Raw genomic sequence first — 12,347 nt, 5'->3', positions numbered from 1 at the left:
TTGTCTAGAAAAGCGTGCCTATCTACTTAAAACTTGTGCCTTTGGAAAAAAAAGTGTTTTAAGTGAATAGCGCTTTTGTTATCCAATGAAAAAAGAAAAGCAGGATCAGCTGCTCACGGGCCACACCAATTGCAGGGGCTGTATTTATATATATATATCGCGAATATAGAGCTACATCTTTGCAGATCTGGCAGCACGACACGTGGACCAATAGGAGAGCATTTTTAGATGGGGAACGATAGACCACGAATTTTGCCAGTGCTGGGCCCCACTCGTTCTTCATCCTCAGCCACAAAACAGATACGCGCATAATATTTTGTTGGCTTCCCAAATTGCCCTCCGAACTGCTCTTAGCTTTATCCATTTGGGGCTCAGTTAAAATTTTTGCTATCACACGTTATTAAGTCGTTGTCATGTCATGTCTGCCCACATTTTAGAATATTCATTATTCAATTTACAATATGTTTTGAAATTAAATAAATAAAACTATTATAAAGTATTTATTATTGTTGTCAATAAATATTATCTTAGACCCTGTTATTTATTTTTGATAACGCAAAAATACGTTTAAAACATTTAATAGAAGATAATATGATTATTTATTGCACCTAAATAGTGTTCGAGGCAAGATCTGGATCGAAAGAATATTGAATCACCAGCTGTCACCAAATTTTACTGTTGGAGAAACTCTGATATTACTTACGTTAACTTTTGGTAAATTGGCTGGACAAATATACAGCAAAATCTTCTAAGGAACTCGAGAAAATTGTATTATTGAAAAGAAATAATCTACTATATATTTAAATTTTCAAAAACCGTGGACGCCTAATCACCATGTACCCTTATATGCGTTAAACTGAATATTCTAATTGATATAATTAATATTTCTTTCCGTACAATGTAGGAATGAGATTTTGAAAGTGAGGAAAATAGTAATGTAAAAACACAACATTGAAAATCGGTATATATATGAAGAAAATGTCAAGAGAAAAATCATCTATAATTAGAAGAGAAAAACAAATAAAAAATTCTAAAGATGCCATGCCACTAAAAAAATAATTACAAAGATTTCATGTATAAAAAGAAATGGAGAACTAACAAAGAAAGTGGAAAACTGTTCCACCCGATAAAATAGAAAAATAAAATTAATTAGATATTTAGTAGATAAAAAAACATAATTAATAAGAAATTATTAGTGTTGTCCTATGTATACACAACGTTAGCTCTTTTTATATATAAAATTTAATTGGAGAAAATAAAATATTTAATTAAATATTAGTGAAAAATTGGAAATGAATTATAGTCACAATCAGGGCAAGACAAACCAAAGTGAAAGGTGGAGAAAAAAGGTTGTCGCCCACTAGCCACAAGTTTTCACCGCTGATGAGAGAGAAAGAAGAGAGAGAAAGAGTGTGAAGGGCAAAAACGTCCATAGAGACCAAAACAGAAAACAATAAAGCCTCCTCATTTTTTTTACCATTTCCAGAAAGCTCATCAGCCAAACGTTCTCTGCCATTCAAATCTGCTCTTTGCTCTCAGTTCTCAGCTCATCTCTTCTCTGGGGTTTCTTCTTCAACTCATCGAAATCAACAATTTCTACTTCCGGTAAGCCAATCTCTCACCTCACCTCAATTAATTAGCTTCAATTTTGTTCATTTTTTGTTTGTTGTTGTTGTTGCTGCTTTTTGTTATCTGATTTAATTGCTCCATGGAATTGGAATTAGCTGTTTCATGCTCTTTTCTGTGTTATTTTCAGTAATTTCTAGCGGTGGTGTTCGTGTTTATTTATTTATTTATTAATTTATTTTATTTTTTTGTCTAATTAAAAATAATGGAAATTGGATCAACTGTTGATGGTTGAGTTTTAGGGTGTTTTTTTAAGAGGTGGTGTTTCTGATAATTAATCGAAACTTAATCTCCAAAAAGTCGAAAGCTTCGAAGCTGGATCTGATGTTCTTGTGAGCTGAGCTCTGTAGATTAGATTTACATGTGTCTATGTGAATGTTATGAATGAGTTGATTGGAAGTAATTACAGTAGAACCTCGATAAATTAATAACCTCGTGTTGAATTATTAGTTCGATAATTTGATATTTCCCTAAATTAATAGAATTTTATTAGTCCCGACTATATTAATTTAAAGAGGTTTAATTGTAAAATAATTGATTTATCTTGACATATATTTATGTTTTATGGTGGTGTAGGTAAAAGCGAATCGAATCCGATGGAGTGGTATTTTGCAAACAATATGGAGAATCTGACGGTACCGAAAGACGAGGAGATGATGGACAGGCTTCCGTCACCGGATAGTTGGTCTTCATGGGGTAAAGTAGTTGGAAACTTCAACTCCCCAAAGAAACTAACTGTTTTAGGTGTGGAAGATTTTCTATTAAACGATAATAATGATGATGATGTTAACGACGACGATGATGTTGTCGAACAACTTAGTACACCGAGGTCTAGGCGCCAGCAAAATCGGCACCAAGACTCAGATTCTCAACTCAACAATCTTTCCAAAATCGATGATGCCGATGACATTTTCTTGTACAAATTCTCCGCTTTTTTTTTTTTGTTCTTTAAGAATAAAATACATGCTTTCATGCATGTTCGTTTTCATCCATGTAGATTTTAAATGTTTTTTGAAAAGATTCTCGATTCAAAGTAGTGAAGCTAATTTAATGTCTTGTACTCACTCCACTATATTCTTTATGTATGCACTAGATAAAGAAATACTTAGTCAAAGTAGTTGTGAATCGGTCGCGCTTATATATGTTGTTACGTATATAAATTGTGGTGGAATTATTTCGCAATTAATTAGGAATCGGGATTTTCAAACTTACTAGAGCGAGTGTGGAATTAGAGTTTATTTTGAACCGTTAGATACGAATATATTCCTTATCCGAGCTAGATTCGAATAGAACATCTACTTTTTGATTTTATTGCTTATTACTTTTATTATCGTCTTGTGCATAAATTATTTCCGGGTTTTCTGAATTCTTCAAAACATGTATTGTGCAGCCGTTCGATATTTGAAGCAGATGCCAGCTCAGCAGACAGAGCAGACAGTTCAGCGAGCTTTAGACAAGCTTCGAGCAACCAAGATCAGATGGCTATGGATAATCTTGAAAATTTCGGACATTTTCTACCTTCAGAGGTAAACATCCTCTGTTATTACAACAACTTTTAGTGCTTATGGATTGTTATACGTAACTGTAGTTTTCGAAATTATCAATAGTAGCTAATCTTTGTTATTTATTTTATTTTATTTTATAGGAAATGGAATTCGAGACGTCTAACTCGGACGAGCACTTTGAATTTGATATGTTTGAAGATATGAATGAGGAGGATATGTCTACGGAGGAATCGGTTTTACTTGAGCTACAAACATTGGCTTTACAGGTACCAATCGATATTATATATATTTATACGTGCGTATGTATATATATATATATATATATATATATATATATATATATATATATATATATATATATATTTATACACAGTACACACACACACACATATAAAGATGATTAACAGTTTCCTCTTGTTATTTGAAATCTGCAGTTGGCTAATAAAACTAGGGTTTGCTTTCGCGATTCTCTGTACCGCCTCGCAGAAAATTCGAGACTTCATCAGAATAATTTTGGTCAGAATACGAAAGACGAAAACGAAAACGGCAAAGCCACAACTAGTGGTGGACCCTACAGGTAATTAGATTAAATGCTTTACATGGTTCATTTTATTACATAAATCATAGGCAAGGATAAGACGGTTGATTAAAGTTTGTGGAATACGTATGTATGACCTAAGATTGACCGTAGTATCCGTCTTTTTTTCATGTACACAGTGCAAGAGAATCCCAAGCTAAAAGATCGGACACAAACGCCATCGACAGAACCATCGCTACTCTCTTGTTCAATACGATACAGTGCTGCAATATAACTGCAGATACTGCACCAAATGTCACTGCAGAGAAGGCTGAAAAGGAGTACCAGGCCAACGATTTCTACCTATCGGGGTTTTACGAGCCTTCTCTTTCCACTACCGCAGATGGCGATGCGGAAGTCCCGACATTCGGTTTGACCAACCAACGGTTGACTAAAGCTCGGGCTCACTTCTCAGACACTTACGCAATGGCGTCTTGAACAAAAACAAAATCAAACCGAGTTTTTTTTGTTCTTATGTAAACAGACTGCTGGTAGTGTAATAAGCACCGAATACATTTTCTTCGTTTTTGGACTTCGTTGCATGTTTTCTTACGAACATGCCTTTTGCGGATTGTTTTTTGAGTCTCGTGTGGATGGAAATATATATATAATCATCGTTAATTAAATAATTGGATCTTTATTTGGTAGTCGATAATTAGTTCAATAATATTTCGAAATGGCCCCAAAAGTTCAAATCTACAAATGGTTATTGTGATTAAATATCTTTAATCACGCGACAAGTTCGACTAATTTTTGCCACTTGAGACTCAATCGAGAGTGATGTGATTAATGATATCGAGGCTGGCTTGGCCAAAAAAGGTTAATCTTTATGTATGAATAACTCATAACTTCATCATATTGTAAATCAAACGAGGAACGTAAACTATACCGGGTAACCATACGTGACAAGCTCGACCTAGCGACCGTTGGCAAAATGATTCAAACTTGGGTCAATTGACACAAGCTCGCTTGCTCCAACCGCCAGATCATCCCTTTACGGGACCATTATTTATTACATATGTTGACGTCATATATTGACTTTCTTATTACCAACCGTTATTATAGCATTTACCTTTTTTCGGATATTTTTTACCCGTTTGTTGGTTATCTATATTGTACAAGGGTTGGAAGCTTAAATGTGGCTAATTTTTTACCTCTATTTTTCCTTCTTTTTTTTTTTCATTTGAATTAGTTATTTTTTGTTCATTTCTCCTTTTAATTTCACTATAATGTTCAGTGACAGCTCTAGTTCTCATCGACAAGTAGTCTGAGCTCAATTTCATATGGCATTATAAACCAAACGTATTAGTAACAGTATACCTAATTTCTTTAATTAAATTAAGTATCTCAAAATATGACATCAAATCAGGTTAAACATCTCTTAATGTAACTCAAACGCCCAACATATTCAAACTCCATCAAGCTTCTATAATGGATTTTAATTACAGAAAATTAACCTACCATTATATCCTACAAAATATACGTTCAAATTAATAAAATATTAATATAAGCTAAACAATTGCTTAAGAAATCATCCAAAATACTGTTTGCAAGATGATCAATATTAGAAAAAGAATAAAGGAGATAATGACTCTGTATTTTTTATTTTAACTAAAATATTTTGAAGTACTGAAATTCACATATATTTTTCATAGACGAAAGGTGAGGGTAAAACTGTAATTGCACAACAAAACATTACAAACCTACATTTTTAATACATTTCCGACATATGTCATATATCCCATAATTCAGAGGTGCAAAGTAAACGTTGTCTTAAACTTATATAAATTAGTTATTTGATTTGAATATTTGATACGTGGCCAAATTGAGTATTATGCTAAAATGTGAAAAGGACTTGACCGGTACCAAAAAAAAAATAGTGGGACCACCACAGCGTAGTGGATAAAGCTAAGAGCAGTCAGTTCGGAGGGCAATTTGGGAAGCTGACAGAAACATTGTGCCCGTATATGTTTTGTGGCTGAGAATGAGTGGGTCCCGGGCACTGGAAATTCGTGGTCTGTATTTCACCATCTTAAAATGCTAACCTATTGGTCCACGTGGAATACTGCCAGATCTGCTAGATCAGTCATATTCCCTATCACACCCAAACTTTATTATTTATTATGCATTTATAATAAGTCATTATTATATTATTATTAGATTTTGACTTTTTAAATTACCTACGATACCTTATCCAGAATAAATTGAAGTATTACTATTAACTCGAGCAATACATTAGCAATATGCAGCGCGTTTGAGTATTTATACACAGACAATGAGAGGAGCGATAAGAGCATCTTCCAACTTAATCACCATTTTTTCACCAAATTCTATTTTTAGTGGTGAAAAAATGGATTTATCTTCCACCCTTAGCACATCATTATATAATTTCGTTATTTTTTGTGAAAAAATAGTGCATTTGGTCTCCCACCAATTTCAGCAAATTTTACACTAAACAATAAAATAATAATATTTCACCATTTTTCTATTTATAGATAATAGCATTTGATTTGGTCTCCCATGGTATTTCACAAAATATATCACAAAATTATAAATTTAATGTTAATCATAATTTTAGTCTATTTTAATTTTAAAAATATTGATTATAGATCCGATTATAAGTAATAATTTGATTGATTATATAATCTTAGAATTATATTAAATTTTAAAAAACTATTGAAACATGAATGAAAATCAATATAAATTATTATACATATAATAAAACCACACATAAACAATAGTTTCATAACTAAATGCATAAAAATATTACAACACGATTTAAAAAAAAAAAAAAAAAAAACATTACAACATTAATAGGGGAATAAGAAACAAGCCATCATTGATAGGGGAAGCAGGTCAGGAGCTGCTAGGAATTTGAATGTTAGTGGAGAGGGAAGTGGACCAAGTGATGAAGATGTTTACGTCCCGGAATCTCCAAACAACAAAGAATGCAACTATGGCGAACCTACTGGCGATGGACATTTCTCTAATTCGACCTATGATAGTCAAGACTATTAATCTTAGAAAATAAGGTTTTAACGAGGCCCCCTTGAATCAATAAAAAATTATTTTGGCTAGAAAAGAAAAAAAACTTGCTAAGTAGTTTATGTGTATTTCATTTATATAATTTGTCTTGTAATTTATTATGTTACATTATAATGTTATGTTTTTGTTGTTTTTTGATATTAAACATATTTATTGTTTAAACATATAACTTATTAGAGCGAAACATATTTATATTTACTTAATAATAATAATAATAATAATAATAATAATAATAATAATAATAATAATAATAATAATAATAATAATAATAATAATAATAATAATAATAATAATAATAATAATAATAATAATAATAATAATAATAATAATAATAATAATAATAAATAATGTATTTATCTTTTGAAACACTAATTCATTAATTCAAATTAATATTTTCTAGAAATATGTTTATAAATTGGTAATCACATAAAATTAGTTAAGATAATAATTTTATATACTAATTATAAAATGGTGTTAATTACACCAAATCCTATTTTAATTTCTATATTTGATAGAAAAAATAGGATTTGGTGAAAAAATTGGTAAAATAGTGGTAGGGTGGTAGTTGCAAATTTCTTCACCAAAAAATTTGGTGACTAAAACTAAATCATCATAATTTTAGGTATAATGCTAATTTAGTAATTTAAGTTGGGAGGTTAACAACACCTGAATTAGATGAAAAAATAGGAAATAGAGATGGGTGGAAGATGCCCTAAGAGACTTGCCTTCATTTCATATTGGGAAAAAAAATATCCGGGAAAAGAATTTGAGAATGAAACAATTTTTTTTTCTTCATGTTTTGGATGGGTGAACGGCATAAAATGTCCCTGTGTAAAGGAAAACTTGCGTCAAAATTTCCCTGCGTTTTTTTTCTTGCGTAAAACTTTTTTGTGTTTTATTTTACTTTGCAAGAAATTTCATTTTCCGTTAAAGTTAACGCCATTAACTATAGAAGGGGTTTTATGCAAATTTTTTCGTAACAAAGGGGGATTTAGTGCATATTTTCTACAATGCAATGCAAAAACTAATTTATTTGTTTAAATTTCATATTATCTGAAATTAAGTTGACACATTTAGGTGGTGTTTGCAAACGCTTTTTGAAAGTGATTATGAGCTTTTTTTGCTCTTAATCTGTTTTTAGGTGTTTGCAAAATCAATTTTTGCTTTTGCTTCTCTTAAAATAATCTGCTTTAAGCTATTTTTCTAAAAGCATCCCTAACCCTGCCTTTTGTATTTAAGTTCATTTTTCGGAATATTTACAAACACCCCCAACTTTTTGAAATAAGCACTTAAAACTAACTTAACTCACAATCACTAACTTATGTTTTTAAATAATCATTTACAAACACCACCTTATTTAGTTACAATATGAAAAATAAAAATTTAATAGGCGTGGTGAATGTTTTTAAAAAATAAATAAATTATATGATATAATTTATTAATGTATGAATTTTGATTTTTTAAATTATAAAATTATTTTATTATAATTATTATTTATTTTTATAATTTATTCTTGATTAATTATATGTGAGAAGAACATAAACAATTTGAGAATTCGTTCCAACTTTCATCTTGAGTATTATTTTCTTAGTTTTCATATTTTTAATTAATAGATATATTCGACTTAATTTAAGAAAATAATTTGAACTTTAAATAAATAACTTAATTTTACGTAGGCCCCCCTTGTGTTGCAAAACCATGCACCGAATCCCCCTATCTTACAAAAAACTTGCATAAAATCCCATCTATAGTTACGGCCTTAACTTTTAACGGAAAATGGGATTTCGAGCAAAATAAAATAAAACATAAGGGAGTTTTACGCAAGAAAAAAACACAGGGCGATTTTATGCTGTTTACCCTGTTTTGGATTGAAACAAAAAATACGGTATAAAATGAAGATTCGTGTAGGACAAGAGTTCTAAATAACTTTTAAATTCAATTCAAACATTTCGACTAAAACCATGAAGTAAACAATATTTATGTTTTCTCTTCATGAGGTTGTTTCAGTCCAGTTCGTAACTTGTAGGAAAAGACCAATGGTTTGTGTTCGAAATGAGCAAAATTTGATTGGTATATGCTGAACTTTCTCTAATTAAGAATGTAATAATTATTTTTTTTTTTTTTTTTGAAAGAAGAATGTAATAATTTAGTTTTAGCTGATATCAACTGAAAATAAGTTTAGTTTTTGGACCCTTTCAGCCGACATGTGATAAAATTCGGTTGGTGTCAAATATATTGACAAATGGGTTACGAAATTAAACAAATGGGTTACAAAATTAAAGAGTTGCTAATAATAGAAGGCCCATGAACAAACTAATATCAGCCCACGAATTATAAGTATCAAGATAATTATTAGGGGCTTTAAGATATGCATCCCTAGTGGGAAAACATATTAGATGCTACACCCAAGGATATTAAAACATTAGAAATACATCCTTTTGTGAAATTATTCCTATAATACCCTTACGGTGATACTAACGCCGTGTATTTTGGTATTTGGTAAGTTGGAATTAAATCCCACCAATCTCGGCCTTAAGAATCTCTGTGATTCTATTATCATAAATCCCATAATAACCGTGCCATAAACCACCACCCCCTCCTTTTCCCCCAAATTAAGGTCGTCTTCCTCTTCTTTACTGCGAATCGGCGGCAATAATTCTGAAAGTACTATACAGCAACAAAATCCAACTCCTCGTCGCCACAAACGTCTACGAATGTCTACGTCACGCAACAGATCGAGTGAGTTTTGTTTTGAATTTTTTTTCTGAAAACTTAAAAATTAGGGTTTTACACAATCTAATATGCAGGGGAGATGCGAATGAAGGGTTAACAGGACATAAATGTGCTAGATCCAGATTAGATTGTGCATATGTGCAATTTTCTGTTTCATTATGTTCAATCATTGGGTGTCTATGAAAATAGTTTGGTGGTTTGAATCTCTAATTGGAATTTATTTATCTGTGTTTACATTCTGCATATTTTTTCAATTATAGTTATAGTCAGTGATATGTTTAGGCGTATTTCTATTGTAGTCTATGGGAATATGCAGTGGGCTGTGGTGTAGTAACTGTTATGGTAGTTTGTGTTTAAGATTTCTATCGTAGTCTATGAACTTCTCACTGCAATTCTATGGTATTCCGTAAACTGGTAAGGTATTTTGTACGGCTGTAGTTATGTATTGCTGGGATTCGTTTATTTTGGCTGATTACAAAGTAGTTGGTAGAAGAAAATTGTATATTGAATATGTTTCTGGGTATTTGTTGTTGTGGCATAGTAATTGCTATTGTAGTTTATGGTGTAATATTTCTATGGTAGTCTATGAATTGATATTGTATTTCTATAGCAGTCTTTGAAATGACAATTGTATAAATTTACTTATAGTTATATTGTTGTGCGATTTGTTCATTTTTGCTGACCTATGTTACTGACCTACGAAACAGTTGCTATTATATGATTCTCTGTGTAATTGAGAGGCTGGCCTATATTGTTTATTTGTTAGTTTATTGCTAATGAGTTTTGTATGTCTAACTGTATGTATAATTTATGTAGTACTGTGGTATACTATGGGTACTGTGATATTCTATGGTTTTCTGTCGATTACGAATATTCAAATTTCTTAATAAAAAACTATTGATTCTACAATTACATGGTATATGTATTTTTTTATCTTCCCCAAACATTTATCTTTGTTGACAAATAAAGATGATTTTTTATATTTACAGAGAGGCCATGAATGTTGCTCAAAGAACGATAAAAAAGGTGGTTACATATCTCAATTCAGGTCTAACTTGACGTCTACTGTGACTTTCTTCGAAGAAGTGCGACTGAATAATGCTGACCTAGAGTGCCTGAAGAGAACCCCATTTTCAACTTTGTATTACCATTCGCAAATCACAAAATCACGAATGCTTCCGTTACTGGGACGGAAAATGGGTGTGTAGAGTTTTTTTTTACCTATAGACAGAGAACATTGTATAGCATCTTTTGAATTACAATATCATTTGAGCAATGTAGTTGTATTATTTTGTTTTGTCTCGTGTACGCGACTTCGTTTGCGCAAATAAAATTTAAATTGTTGGCATGTAAACATAATTATGGTTATTAACTCTAGTTTGTTGGGTAAAATATTCGAAACACGTTCGTCGTTGTTGACACTATGTCTTATTTATATATTATTGGTTTTATTTTGGATTAGGACCTTTGGTCATAGTTCAACATAGCTATTGTCTAACATTTGGTTTCATTCACTGCTTTACAAGAAATAAATGTACTAACTAAGAAATGTTGTACACAGACTGATATTCTATATCGCAAATTTTGAACCATAGTTTTACTATGACATAATGAATTCATCTACGGTATCCTACAAATTACTGTAGATACTTTGTATTTACGCAGTTGGTGGTAAAAGTGCACCAATCCGAGAAGAATACAATGGTGGAAGATCATGTCAAAGTACTTAAACAAGCCTGGTGTGCAATATCTCTTTGTTGATCTACAAATATATTATGATATACTGTATTCATCAACAGTATCCTATAGATGACTATAGATACTTTGTATTTACACAATTTAAAGTGCACCATCCCTGTAGGAATACAATTCTGGACATTGATTTCAGAATACTTAATAGAATATGATTCCATAATGATTAAACACTCCAGTAATTTTATATTTAAAAAACATAAAAATATATGAAATACACACAAACTCATATAGCATAGAGAAACAATAACAAGTTTATTGAAAATTTGCAATTATGTAATTGCTCATATGTAATTCCTAAAAGGAAAAACAAAAGAAAACTTATGTAAAACAAGTGAATCCGGAAAACTTAAAATAGTACTACCCACGATGCGGAAATAAAATAGTACTACCCAAACATAAATGCAGGAAAAAAAAACCAAAGAACACTATTGTTTAACTTACACTCAAATTCAAAAGGCTAAAAATACTCCAAATCAAAACTACTAAATAGCCCTTGTGCATGTCTTCTTGTTGTGAGTTCTAATCTGGTTGCAACGACTACACATCGAGCCACGGGAAGCCCAAAATTTTCCACATTCGGCATGAGCATGATATGTTCCATAAGTCAATCACAGCAACAGGTTCACTCACACCTCATACCCCGAGTCAGATGCTTTCCTTGGTAACCATGTGCTATTTTCCTGTACCAATACACCAAATCGTTCTTCATCCAAAGGACAAAGTTCAATGTGTCAAGGCACAGTAGTGTCGTACCTCAAGCACATCTGCAACATCAGTAGACTCCTAATGGCATTTATCATCTCCGTAATAGGTAGTCCACGATATTTGCTAATCTGCGAATACCAAGACTCTGTTAAATTGGAAGTCATCTCACCAAATCCCTGGCCAACAAAACGGAAAGAAGCCCAATTTTCGTATGGCGGATCTAGCAAAAAATTATTCACTCTCTGGCCACTATTTTTCGAAAATTCTCCATGCTATTATCAAACTCAGCACGTGCAGCAGCGTAAGCACCTTTTCAAAACAAAAAACAAAAAATAAAAATCGGAAAGGCATCGAACCAACAACGCACGAAGAAGAACCACTGTTATACGATGATGGAAAAC

General features: G+C 31.6%; 1 protein-coding gene across 2 annotated transcripts; it reads left to right on the top strand.

Moving 5' to 3' along the window:
• Positions 1-1,352: 1,352 nt before the first annotated feature.
• LOC105969696 (protein LNK3) lies at positions 1,353-4,337 on the top strand. Of its 2 annotated transcripts, none has more exons than XM_088811571.1 (6): positions 1,353-1,605; positions 2,203-2,542; positions 3,017-3,152; positions 3,272-3,397; positions 3,566-3,708; positions 3,849-4,337. In XM_088811571.1, exons 2-6 carry the CDS (start codon positions 2,223-2,225, stop codon positions 4,144-4,146), a joined length of 1,023 nt encoding a protein of 340 aa, XP_088667697.1. In that variant the 5' UTR covers positions 1,353-1,605; positions 2,203-2,222; the 3' UTR covers positions 4,147-4,337. The 2 variants fall into 2 exon arrangements, with proteins under 2 accessions (XP_088667697.1, XP_088667700.1); XM_088811574.1 differs by having other exon boundaries at positions 1,485-1,605; positions 2,203-2,322.
• The last annotated feature ends 8,010 nt before the right edge of the window (positions 4,338-12,347 follow it).

This window comes from Erythranthe guttata, chromosome 2 (genome assembly GCF_056151865.1).
Source record: "Erythranthe guttata isolate IM_541 chromosome 2, IM_541, whole genome shotgun sequence".
NCBI lineage: Eukaryota > Viridiplantae > Streptophyta > Magnoliopsida > Lamiales > Phrymaceae > Erythranthe > Erythranthe guttata.
The sequence above is the reverse complement of the archived record's forward strand: the minus strand, read 5'-3'. Positions and strand labels throughout refer to the sequence as shown.

Coding starts and splice junctions, on each gene's coding strand:
- LOC105969696 (XM_088811571.1), top strand. CDS start 2,223: ATGGAGTGGTATTTTGCAAACAATATGGAGAATCTGACGGTACCGAAA. Junction 3,153..3,271: donor GACATTTTCTACCTTCAGAG/GTAAACATCCTC, acceptor TTTATTTTATAG/GAAATGGAATTCGAGACGTC. Junction 3,398..3,565: donor TACAAACATTGGCTTTACAG/GTACCAATCGAT, acceptor TGAAATCTGCAG/TTGGCTAATAAAACTAGGGT.